The sequence below is a fragment of the Nilaparvata lugens genome, chromosome 3, assembly GCF_014356525.2.
Source record: "Nilaparvata lugens isolate BPH chromosome 3, ASM1435652v1, whole genome shotgun sequence".
Lineage (NCBI taxonomy): Eukaryota > Metazoa > Arthropoda > Insecta > Hemiptera > Delphacidae > Nilaparvata > Nilaparvata lugens.
The window spans coordinates 31927755-31941796 of NC_052506.1; the positions used below are offsets into that span (position 1 = coordinate 31927755).

At 36.1% G+C, this 14042-nt stretch overlaps 1 protein-coding gene across 1 annotated transcript in view; it reads left to right on the top strand.

The window, feature by feature from the left end:
* Positions 1-8876: 8876 nt before the first annotated feature.
* LOC111045855 (D-glucuronyl C5-epimerase B) overlaps positions 8877-14042 on the top strand; it is a 36036-nt gene continuing 30870 nt past the window's right edge. The window contains exons 1-2 of the mRNA XM_039422767.1: positions 8877-9099; positions 11358-11518. Of these exons, the coding sequence (XP_039278701.1) occupies positions 11372-11518 (147 nt within the window). The 5' untranslated portion in view covers positions 8877-9099; positions 11358-11371. The remainder of the gene's footprint in view (positions 9100-11357; positions 11519-14042) is intronic.

A 14042-nucleotide genomic window follows, 5' to 3' on the forward strand; every position in this document is an offset into this window, starting at 1 on the left:
TAACTCTTTTCAGGTGAGTTTTCACTAGTTTCACTGAAGATTCCCATAAACCTCCAAAGTTTGGTGCACTTGGAGGCTGAAAGTGCCACTTTATACCCTCTTGAGCAATTGAGGTTTGGAATTTTTCACTGTCCAAGATGTAGTGAATCTCTCTTTGGGCTCCTACAAAATTAGTTCCATTGTCAGAGTACATTTCTGATGGTCTCCCTCTTCTGGATATGAAACGTTGCAGTGCAGCAATGAATGAAGCAGTTGACATGTCTTCAGCTAGCTCAAGATGAACTGCTTTGCAGCTGAAGCAGATGAATACACAAATGTAGCACTTTGTTCCTTGTTGTCCTTTTTTTCGAGAAGGTTTGACAAAAAATGGGCCACAGTAATCGACTCCGGATACTGTGAATGGTCTCAGAGGTACAGTCACTCTGGGCGTTGGAAGATTACCCATGAGCTGCACCTGTAGTTTTGGGCTGGTTCGGAAGCATCTCACACATTGGTGAAAAATACGACGTGTAAGATTTCTGCCTCCTAAAGGCCAATATCTCTGCTTAATTGTGTTCAGCATTGCTTGAGGTCCACTGTGTTTTGTTCTCACATGAACATCATATGCAATCAGTTCAACAATTTTGTGTTTTTTGGGTAACACAATTGGATGTTTTTGATCCATTGGAAGATTGGAGTTTTGCAATCGTCCTCCTACTCTGATTATTTCATCTTCATCTAAGTAGGGATACAATGATAAAAGTTGACTGTGCTTGTTCACAGACTTTCCTGCCTTGAGCTCTTCTAGCTCCTTATGGAATGACTCACTTTGAGTAAGTTTAATTAGTTTCACTTCTGCAGATTGCAATTCTGCTACTGACAGAGCCCAAGAAACTTGTGTTCTATGTGAGGATGAGTGACAATTTTTGATGAATCGCATACAATAGGCTAGAATATGCAATGTCTTTGATAATGATGAATATTTATCAATGTTGATAGCATCTGTCACAGTAAGATAGGCAACAGTTTGAGATTTATGCCTCTCAGGAATTTCTTCTTCTCTTAGATTGATTGTTTGATTGGAAGCAAATTCACTGCTAATCTCTTTGTTCTTGAGAAAGGCTGGCCCTTCCCAATATAAGTCGTTGTTCAATAATTTTTCAGGCTCATGACCTCGAGACAAGAAATCTGCTGGGTTAGAAGTTCCCTGAATATGATTCCATGATTGTACATTGCTCAGATCCTGGATTTTGGCTACTCGATTAAAAACAAATGTAGTCCAATGTGATGATGGGGCCTTAATCCATGCCAGAACAATCATTGAGTCAGTATACAGATATATGTTTTGTATTGGAAGATGCAGTGCATCAACAACAGTCTTTGTCAATTCTGCCAATAGGAGAGCTCCACACAACTCTAGTCTTGGAAGAGAGACCTTTTTTATTGGCACTACTCGAGACTTAGAAGTAACAAGACAAGATATGTTTTGTGAAGAACCAATGCATCTTAAATATACACATCCACCATATGCCACTTCAGATGCATCAGAAAATCCATGAATCTCATATTGATTTGCAATGATTTTGTTTGTGATACACCTGGGAATTTGCAATTGAGTGAGAATTGGTATTGTTTGTCTGAATAACATCCATTGATTTGCAATCTCTTCAGGCAGGGGATCATCCCAGCCAATCTTACATGTCCACAATTTCTGCATTAATAATTTTGCTAACAAAACCACAGGGCCAATGATTCCCAGAGGATCGAATATTTGACCAATAGCTGACAAGACAGATCTCTTTGTTAACTTGTGATTGAATTGTTTGTTCTGAAATGTGAATTGAAAGACATCTGTTTTGGGATTCCAAATGATACCTAATGTTTTGATATTCTGATCTTGGTCCAAGTTGAAAGTTTTTTGTTCAATATCTTCATCAGGAACATTCTTCACAACTTCTGGGTTGTTACTACACCATTTCCTCAAATGGAAACCACCACTTTTGGCTAAGTTCCTTAAGTCATTTACAGTTTTTTGAACTTCTTCAACTGATTCACCACCTGTTATAGCATCGTCTACATAAAAATCATGAAGCATAACTTGTGAAGCCTTTGGAAAATTATCACTCTCATCATAGGCCAATTGGTTCAATGTTCGTGTTGCAAGATATGGTGCACTAGCTGTTCCATACGTGACAGTTGATAATTTGTATATTTTGATAGACTCCTTTGAATTTTCACGCCACAGAATCAGTTGGAGATTGGTTTGATCGGGATTGATCAGTATTTGTCTATACATTTTCTCAATGTCAGCTGTTGTAGCAATCTTGTGAGTTCTGAATCCTAGGATGATATTTATCAATGAAGATTGTACAGTTGGTCCTACAATTGAAATGTCATTCAATGAAGTTCCAGTAGAAGTTTTACATGAAGCGTCAAATACAACTCGAACTTTGGTTGTTGTAGAGGTTTCCTTGATGACTGCATGGTGAGGAATGAAGTAATTTGTGGATGAATTAGCTTCTTCTTTAGTTATCTGTTTCATGTGTTGCATGTTCTCATATTCTCTCATGAATTTGATGTATTCTGTTTTGAGATGTTCATTCTTTTCTAACCGTTTTTCCAAGTAGATAAATCTCTTGAGTGCTGTGTCATAGGATTGACCTAGTTCACTCAACTCTTCCTTCAATGGAATTTTTTACAGAGTATCTGCCATCTTGATCTCGTTGTGTTGTCTTTGTGTAGTATTCTTCACAATATTTGTCATTTCCACTAAAGAGCCTGTTACCCTCTAATTCTCCAAAAATTGTTCATTGTGTTGTTAAGTTCTTCAATTGTTGTTAAGTTGCACACTGTTGATAGGTATTAAGTTTCAATGTTGATGTTCACTTTGCCAGAAACTAACCAGCCAAATGTTGAATTTTGGAGAGTTGGAGATGTCTCATTGACCATAATTTTTCCGTCACAAATTATGTCATAGAATAGTTCTGCACCAAGAAGAATATCAATGTCACTAGGTGTGTTACATTTAGGATCTGCCAACTGTATGTTTTCAGGAATGTTCAGCCTTGAAATTGGTATTTCAATGATGGGTAGCTTCTGAGTGATTTTTTCCAAGACAATACATTCAATGGATGCCGAAAATGAAGTCATTCTGGATTGGATGTTGCAGTCAACTGTGTGACATGTCTTTGTAGAAGATTGTCCAATACCACTAACTTCAATAGCTGATTTCTTTCTTGGAAGTTTCAGGAATTGTGCTGTCCTTTCAGTTATGAAGTTTGATTGAGATCCACTGTCAAGCAAGGCTCTGCATAGGTGAGGAGTCCCACGACTGTCCTTTACTGTGATGATTGCTGTTGAGAGCATGATATGTGTATTTGATGGCTGCTTCACATTAGATGTTGATGCAATTGTGTGTTGTATAGGAGGTGGAGATTTTTCCTTTTGGGTAGACTGATCAGAAGATTTGTTGGGCCTATGCAGTAGTGTGTTGTGTCTTCCACTGCATAGTTTACATCGGCCTGACTTACAGTCTGCAGCTGCATGACCATCCTAGAGGCAGTTGAAACACATGTGAAGTTTTTTGACCTCCCTTTCACGTTCAGACACAGATAATGACTGCAGCATGGAAGTTGTTTGAAGTAGGCCTCTTGTTGTGAACACCTTGGTGAGGTCGACTGGATGAAGATCCTTGAACACTTGAGGAGGATTTGCTTGTTTCAATGGACTCAAGCACCTGGCATTTATGCTCCAAGAAGTCTTCAAGTTGCTTCATGGTAGGTAATTCTGAAGTTTCTAGAGAATTTTCCCATTCACAGAGCGTTGCAGCATCCAATTTTCTTGTGATAATATGAACTATCAGGGTGTCCCAGTGCTCTGTGGGTTCACCAAGACCTGTTAATGCTCGAATGTGCTTCAATGGATCATCTAGGAGATGTCGTAGAGATGTTGAAGAAGCCTTGTCACATTTGTTCAGATTGAAGAGTGCATTTATATGCTTGTTGATGAGAACACGTTTATTTCCAAATCGATCAGTAAGTAGTTCCCATGCTACTTGGTAGTTTTCAGCTGAGCTCTCTAATGACTGTAGAATCTCAGCAGCTTCACCCTTCAATGCTCCCTTTAAATAGTGAAATTTGTGAGTCTCTAACAATTTTCTTGAATGAATTAGGGCAACAAAGGTATCATGAAATGATGGCCACTCATCATAATTTCCACTGAATATTGGAAGTTATATCTCAGGGAGTTTGAATGGAATATCATTGATTTCAGGTTTGATGTTTATTTTTGTTACTTCATGTTTTGAAATTAAATTTTCAGCCTGAGCACTCAAGTCAAAAAATTCTTTTTCGAAATTTTTTCTTTCACTTTCATCATCAGATTCATCTGACATTTCTGCTAACTCAATTTGTTTCTGTATTCTATCAAATTCTTGCCAATACTCATTCAGCTTTGACAATCTGATTTTCAATTCAGTAATGTCAATGGTACCTTTAGAAATTTCTGACTTAAATTGTGTTAGTTTTGCCTTCACAAGGCCACGTTCCTTTATCAATTGTTTTGTTTCAGCCATGATGATGAAAGATTAAGACGTATTTAGCAAATACAACAAAAAAATACCAGTTGTGTTGCAAAGTTGAAGCTGCGTTGCTGTTGCAAATTGTGTTCTGTTGCAAGGAGCAGCTCTGTCTGCAGGACCAGTGTTGCAAGGTTGAAGCTGTGTTGCTGTTGCAAATTGTGTTCTGTTGCAAGGAGCAGCTCTGTCTGCAGGAACAGAGTGCCGACACTGTGTTGGCTTACCAACCGTGAAGTGTAAAGCTTATACAGAGTGGAAACGTGGTAAGATCCTATCGTTCCACTCAAGTTTATTTTTGATTACATTTTTGACTGTCGACCAGCTCTCCAGTTGAACAATTTATACCCACTCTGTGTATGTGTGTGTGTATGTCTGTGAACACAATAACTCCATTCCTAATTAACCGATTGACTTGAAATTTCAAACTTAAGGTCCTTATACCATGAGGATCCGACAATAAGAAATTCAATTAAAAATGACGGATAATTACTAAAAACCCATGTTTTTCACATTTTTGTCAAAAATGGTGTCAATGATTTCCTTCAAATTTATACTATGGATAGCTATTCATAATCCCTATCAAATGGCATGAAACTCATTTCTGGGAAAATTTCAGGAGCTCCATAATATGCATGAGAAAAATGGCAGATAATGACTAAAAAACCATGTTTTTCACAGTTTTCTCGAAAACGGCTCTAACGATTTTCTTCAAATTTATACCATGGATAGCTATTCATAATCCCTATCAACTGGCATGAGTCTCATTTCTGGGAAAATTTCAGGAGCTCCGTAATATTCTTGAGAAAAATGGCGGATAATGACTAAAAAACCATGTTTTTCACGGTTTTCTCAAAAACGGCTCTAACGATTTTTTTCAAATTCATACCCTGTATAGTTATTTATCAGCTCTATCAACTGGCATGAGTCTTTTTCCTGGGAAACTAATGGGGGGTCCACCCCATTCTTGAGAAATGGACTTTGTAACCTCCTTCTCATGCATTAGGTAGGTAGAGCAGTTTATAAAAAGAACACAGTCATAGTCAAGGTATTTCATCTGTAGAACAGCTGTTTTGACGACTTTTAAAAAAATCATCGAATTTCACAATTTACACAAAGTAAAAAGTACTCTGAAAACAATTAATCATAATATACACATATACAGTAGTCTGATCGTGGTTGCAAATATGTTACTGCCAATCTTCATTATGTTATTCCCGTAAATTATTCTCGTTTGAGAATGAGGCTTGCAGTTCAATGAGCAAGGAAAGTTGTGTGAGTGTACCACACCAGATTTTTTCCTTTTATCTACAATCCCTTGAGCTCCCAAAGGTGCCATCTACCCTTTTGCATGGACAAGCTATTGGCCAAGGCAAGTGCATGCACAAGGGTGCACTGGTATTTATTATATTAATTTTTCCTGTCCATCTATTCTAATAATTAGCCTTTCAATCTGTTACCGCCGTTTTGTATCATTTTGTGAGCACTCTGTAAAGAGCTTTCTGTGTAAACCCATCTGGCCATGCTGCCTATGCATGAACTGGGTGTTGGTGAGTTGGTGAGTTGGTGATGAGTTGTGAACTATGAAGTACAGACAATTTGACTATTTTTGAGTGAAAGTGTGAAACATTTGTAATATTAAGATCTTTTGTTTCATTGATCTTCTTGCATAATGAGTGAAAGTGCGAAACACTCGTAATATTAAGATCTTTTGTTTCATTGATCTTCTTGCGTAATACAGTCCATTTTGTAACAGTGAAATGTTTGTGTCATGTGTCATTTTATTCTACACCAATCATCCATAAGCTTGGTTACTCTGACCGGATTTGTGAATTTGTGAACTTATGTGCAATAAACTTCATCTTGTGTGATTGGTGAATTCGTTAACTTATGTGTAATAAACTTTGTCTTGTGTGATTTGTGAATTCGTGAACTTGGTAAGCTTCATGACTACCGGTATGTACTGTAACATTATAACATTATCAATCTTGTTATAAAACATTATAACAATATCAACTATTGATATCAACAATATCAATCGTGTGTGACAATAATATCAATCTTGTGCAATAATATCATTCTTGTGTGACTGTGTCAACTGTATGTTGAATAGTGACTATATTATCTTCAAATATGTTAACTCATTATCGTATATTCATTTTTGATTTCGTGTTTTCATTATTTTGTTGTTGTGTTTTATTTCGTATCGTGTTTCGTGTTCACGTCTTCGCATTTGTGCGTGTATCTTCTTTCATTCATGGTATGTGTCGGTCGCTCAGTCGGCACTCGCGTAATCTGGTCGCCCACCGAGCATCATACAGTCGGCACTCGGCAGTCCTTGTGAGACTATCGGTTGCAGAGCATCCTTGTCCTTGAGTCATCGCTTAAACGGTGTACACACGTACGTTTGCCTCGGGTGAGCATACGTGTATGGGCTTGCATTCGCACGTCTGGACACTGTTCGCTGAGGCATGTGGGCGAACCGGAACCCTGTCGGTATTTTGGCGTGCTCAAAGGCGCCTCGGGCGAGCATTGAATGTACGTGTGGACGCGCTTTTGCCATACGGGTGAGGCAAAACGTAAACATTGAAGGCGTCATAACCTAATTCCAATGAATTAGGTTAATGAATGACAAATCAAATTGTGATCTAATAACTAATTGTAAATTGTAGGATTTTTGTGATTTTGGATATGTGGATTATCAAATATTTAAATAGAAACATGCATGGAGTATATAATTTTTATCATGATTAACAAATTTAGAACTGCATAATTTAAGTGAAAATAGCTTCTCTACAGGGTTCCTACAAAAAAGTATAGCTCACATTTTATTATCTTACTGTGGCTATCAAATCATGTTGTGTTTGTTTTATGTTATCAATCAGAGTTGGTAATTAAAATTGTAATCTTCAATATGATATTATATGTTTTAGATAGCTGGGCTATCCATAGAGAGATTTATTCAAACTTTGAACTAGTATTCCTTAAAGGTAAATCTTGAAGCTGATTTCTTGGAGAATCTTGTTTTGTCATGTGTATGAGCAGAGTTAGTTTAAAATGGGCAGCAATTCAGTATTTGATTCAATTTGTGGCTAATTTCTTTAAAGGAGACTGTCAATTTTGTAGGACAGTGTTAAGTACTTTGATTAGGTCATCAAAACTTCCGGAATTATTGTGGAAATTTCCTTTTTTGAGATTTAGAAAAGATATTGGAAACCAACAAATGAATCGCCTAATGCCAAGAATCTCAAAGTTAGGGCCAATCGTTCTTGTGAAGTTATTGCTTCCCTCATGATGGTATCATTTGTTTGGATAACTAGTTGAATTAGTTTCAGTATATAAACAAAATAATGTTTTGACATCCTAATAAAGTTTGAATTGACAATCTCATATCTTATGTCATGTAGCAATTTATTTCCTTACTTAAACCTACAATCGTTCAACCCACCAACATCGTTTGTTGAGTTTTATTTTCGATTTTATTATACAAGTCATTGAAATAAATTTAATGGTACAGCTGCATTTTGTAATAATTATCTTCAATGATGGAATGACGCCATTGTTGTCATGATGTGGAAAATTTACATCCATCATGTCTTCGTGTTGTCTGCAAATCAGATAGCCTTTTGAATGCCGAGGCATACGTGGAACGTGTCCACAAGGACGTACAGTGAATGCCGAGGCAGGTGTGCATATGGTATGTTTACATTCACACACCGACCAACACCCAAAAATCATGTTTTTGGACTCAGGGGACCTTGAAACGTATAGAAAACTTGAAATTGGGGTACCTTAATTTTTTTGGAAAGCAATACTTTCCTTACCTATGGTAATAGGGCAAGGAAAGTAAAAAGGTTGTCAACACCAAAGTAGTTGAATAAGCAATTTTAATGCTCGAAAGACAATTATTGAAAAAGGTAAGAAGGAAAAAGGTAAAGTCAGATGGAATCAATTACAATAGATAATAAAAAATATATGAATGATATTGCAATTAAAACAACTCATACGCTTCAAACACACGTGTGTCGTCCTCTCTTAATTCGAGCAATTTAGATTCTTTCATTTCATGCACAGAGAAGAATGTTTTCCTACTTTGTGATTTCATGTCAGGAAGTTGAGATGCTCAAAGAAAATATATGTTTTATTTTCATCCTTGATCATTAGTTCTTAACATATATACAAAAATGTAATAGGATAACACATTTGAAATAATGATCAATGAATAATCTGATACTTTTAATTTATTGCTATTACAAAAAACTTCGAATATTCAGCTTGTCAGCTGTTTCCATATGAAAAGAACAGCTGTTCCCACATCTGACTGCTAACCATCAATGATCAGATCAGTTTGTCTTCTGTCGTTCTGGAAACTTGGATATTTAATTTTATGTGTTGATTTTTGTTTGTATACGTCAATATTTGATCCGCCCATGAGAAGTTTGATCTGTAAAAAATCGGGAAATGCATTCAAAGTATATTGGAGATGAAATTGCTTTTGAACACGTTATAAGTGTTGGTAACTCAAAACAATTCAACAGGAATTGCAGGTACTGTAATCGGCATGCTAAAATTTGGGTGGGTCCTCTGGTAGTGTGGGTTAAAAAGTAAAAGTTAAATTTAGTTTCTATTCTTTCACGTTGATATACACTTTATTTCTCTTGACAATAATAAAAAATGACTTTGAATATCAATTTATTTAACTTGCCATTGTTTTTCAAACATTTACCCAGTTCTTATGAAAGAAATACGAGTTCTTAATAGTAGGCTATTTATGTTACATAGTCAAAACTTGGGCCCGGTAGCAAAATAGCCTGTTAAAATAAAACAGTGATTGAATGCTAGAAGTTGTAGTAAAACAAATAAAAGACGTTTTCCAAAAAACTTTCTGATTGGTTTTTGTTGCATTTATTTAATCTTCTAGTCGTGACCATTTCTTTGGCGTTAATCGTGAGCCTTGGTCCTAAGGAATATTTTTTTCATTATGAATATAGGCCAACTTATCATATTTCAAGGCGGAATGTTTTTTTCTGAATTCAATCTGATCAAGGGATATGCAAAGAGCACTTATGTAAAGCAAAAATAGACCTTGATTATAATTTTAAAAATCAATTCAAGAGAACTTACATTTTTGTATAGCAAAAAAGGAACATTTTGTTTTTATTGTACAAGTAGCCTAAACAAAACTTCGCAGTGAATACTATAATACATCTTACATGCAACACTACTAGAAAATACAAAAAAAAAAACAAAATTAAAAGGTCTTAGTTTACTCTTAGAGTAGTTTTTAATCATGTTGAACAATCTTTGCAAAACTTATGAAATTTTATTGATGAATACTATTATAGATCCTTCAACTTATATGAATCACTACTAGAAGCATGACAAGTATATAAGGTCATAAATATTTCACTGTTTGTTGAGTTTTAGTGTTCCTGGGTTCATATCAAGTTTATTGATTTCTCTATCATCCTGCTCAGGATCAGTATTCTTATATTGCACTATGAATCATTTTTCATTACAAATGTCATTCAAATCGAGATCTAGAAGACGATTTGTACATTCTTTGGAATCTCTGTATAAAACGTACAAATTGACTGCTTGGATTCAATCACTAGTGCTTCAAAATGCACATTTGAAAGAAATTAAAAAGTAACATTAGTCATGACACATGGGTCGTGGGAACCTAGAAGCATAATTTTTACAAAAAAACAATTAGTAGCAGAGCATTATCACTCAACACCAAGGTTAATTGTCTACTGACATGAATTTACATTGGTCACAGTAGACACTAACGCGCATTTCAGCAAAATTATAACTAAAACAAGAATTGTCTGGGTCCCTGGGACCCAGGGTCATTACTAGTAGGTTAATCATGAATAAAATTTAACGGGTTTGTGCAACCTGCTCTTATACTCTTAATAAGTCTGAAAAAGAATGACATGCACTAATGAATATCACTCTTATAATTTCTCAAACATGGCTATTGACACTGATTTTGACAGAGGTGGTCAAAATATATAGGACACTCATATCAGTAATTGTCAAATTAGGAGGATTAGGGCTGAAAAAATAGCGTGAAATGGAAGATTTCACTTTCATATTAATTTGTTTTAATGCTCTGGTATCGTATCGTACCTAGGTCTAATGTGTACTGTAATTAGTAAAGTTTTTAGTACATTGATCGTACCGGGTACCTAGTAGAACTTAACGAGGAATCCAACGAATCTAGTTTTTTTATGGAATAGCTAGTAGATTTGGGATATTATGCTGGAGTTAATTCCATACTGAATTTGCACTTTCAAACAAGTAATCAGTTAACAATGTGAAGAGGCAATTTGCGTTTCGTTAGATGCTTCTAATTAGTTAGCTGAGATTACCTTAGCTCACCTTTGTTGAATTTTTTTCAGAAAAGACATATTCCAAGGGTAAAAATCAGCATGGTCTGGAACTTACTAGCTGGAAATAGAATTTTTCAGATGCCTATATTCAACTTAATTTAATAATTACAGTAGATGAAAATGTGCCCTTTTATCAGAATTGAAATTGAAAAAATACAATAACTTGTCAACCTAGTTGCTGATCTATCACACAAAAATAGTTTCAGCCCTTAATTCATTCAAATTCTGAAGAGGACATTTTCTATGCGATGTTTGTGACAATTTCAACAAAATTTTTCTTTGACAATTGAGTTAGTCAGTGATTCCCGTTATTGAAACTGTTGAATTATTCTTATGAGCATTAGCTAGTATTTGATGTATCAAAATTTAATCTTGCGTGTGATATGAATATTGAAGGTTTTTTTCAGGAGAGACGCATCGAATGATGAGGGTGAACTTGAAGACGTCGCTTGTGATGGTGTGCGTGCTGGTGATGCTAGTGACGCTGTCCATCTGGACGCGCTGCGGCGGCACGCTATCTTCTCTCACAGGCCGGCACCATCAGTTGGCCAAAGCCAATCTTATGCGGGTCAGTGTGCGTGTGTATTGCCACCATTCATCATTCATGTTTATGCAGGCTCAGTCATCTGGCCACCCTTATCCTTCTATCTAGACCGCAGCTTGAATGGCCGGCCGTTTGCAAATACAACTATTTTGCTACAACATAACACTCACAATATCGTCCGATTGTCGGTCGACATCGTCAAAGCCTTCTTCACTTACCGACACCAACGCCTTATCTCTAAGTTTAACACACAGACAGGGCTTTGGCTGTATTTGTTTTCCATAACTATTCTACTTTTTCCTTGAAACTCTTGATTTGAACAAATAGTATGCTCCCCACCTCAGAGTGACAAACTTATGTTCAAAACTCAATGGCAAAGAGACAAAATTGGCTCTCAATGCCCAATGTCTCAACGACAATCGGGCGAGACCTTCGTTGTGTGTGAAAGCTGTTCAATTTGACATCAGTATGATATCTGTCGGATTCGTGTCATCGAAAAATCAGTGTGTGAAAACGGTGAATCCGTTCGCATACTTGACTGACGGACCATAAAAAGCCTTTCGCCGACTAATCTCCCATTGAAATCAATAAAGCTAACGTTCATTCTCCAATATCTTCTTCTTCAAGAGTATGACTATGAAAAGATGTGCATTCTTGTTTTTTTTCAATATGTTATGCAACTTAGAGTCTCTTCTCGCATCCCCTCCGCCATCGCTCCTTGTCTCTCCAGTCTTCCACTCTCCACTCCAGTTTCCACTCCAGTATCTCCACTCCGCCATCGCTCCTTGTCTAATTTATGTAGATGCATAACAATATTATATATTTTATCTATAGTTATTACAAACTACTTTTTTCAGATCATATACAGTTCAATAATTATTTTATTAGTTTATTATGTAAATTCATCTATAATTTTGCTGTATTGTAAGCTATTGTATATAAGTGTATAAGCCAGTATATACATAAATCTACATAGTAATCTTCATAAAGTACACAATCAATCAATCAGTCCTCCTCTCGCAAACCTCTGCATTCCATCTCTTTTCCTACATTGGCCATCCACATTTTTCTTGGCTTACCTCGCTTTTGATGCTGGTTTGGAATCCATTCAAAGACTCTCAATGGTATTCTCTCCGTATTCATTCGGCGTGGGTAAAACAAAAAAATTTGAGCTTTTCCAATAGAATTTCCTCATTTACAAGGTCGAACGCCTTTGATAAATCGGCTATAACGCCACAAACTTTTGATCTACTATCCACCGAAGTCAGCACCTCATTCATCAAAGAAAAAACAGCATCATTTATAGAAAATCCCGGCCTGAAACCAAATTGTTTGGGAGACAGCAAACCAACCCTATTCAAATACTTCCTTAATCGCCTCAATATTACATATTCGAAAATTTTTGAAAAAACAGGAGGATTAGCAACAGGACGATAGTTTTCAGGAAGGACATTATTCCCTTTTTTATGTATAGGAATGATTCTTGACAGCTTAAGCTTTGAAGGTAGATAGCCAGTCTGGATTGAACTATTGTAAATGAATGTAAGTGGCTTTAAAATCGACATGGCTGATTGTTTAACTAAATAATTTGATATATTTTGACAATCATAAGATTTTTTATTTTTCAATGACTTTATTGTTTCCTCCCCTGTTTCCAAATACTGTTTTCAAATAGTATGCTCCCCACCTCAGAGTGACAAACTTATGTTCAAAACTCAATGGCAAAGAGACAAAATTGGCTCTCAATGCCCAATGTCTCAACGACAATCGGGCGAGACCTTCGTTGTGTGTGAAAGCTGTTCAATTTGACATCAGTATGATATCTGTCGGATTCGTGTCATCGAAAAATCAGTGTGTGAAAACGGTGAATCCGTTCGCATACTTGACTGACGGACCATAAAAAGCCTTTCGCCGACTAATCTCCCATTGAAATCAATAAAGCTAACGTTCATTCTCCAATATCTTCTTCTTCAAGAGTATGACTATGAAAAGATGTGCATTCTTGTTTTTTTTCAATATGTTATGCAACTTAGAGTCTCTTCTCGCATCCCCTCCGCCATCGCTCCTTGTCTCTCCAGTCCTCCACTCTCCACTCCAGTTTCCACTCCAGTATCTCCACTCCGCCATCGCTCCTTGTCTAATTTATGTAGATGCATAACAATATTATATATTTTATCTATAGTTATTACAAACTACTTTTTTTCAGATCATATACAGTTCAATAATTATTTTATTAGTTTATTATGTAAATTCATCTATAATTTTGCTGTATTGTAAGCTATTGTATATAAGTGTATAAGCCAGTATATATTGTAATCTACATAAAGTACACAATCAATCAATCAGTCCTCCTCTCGCAAACCTCTGCATTCCATCTCTTTTCCTACATTGGCCATCCACATTTTTCTTGGCTTACCTCGCTTTTGATGCTGGTTTGGAATCCATTCAAAGACTCTCAATGGCATTCTCTCTGTATTCATTCGGCGTGGGTAAAACAAAAAAACGCCATTTTGTTTTTTTTAACTTTCTACTTTTTTGTCAATAATGG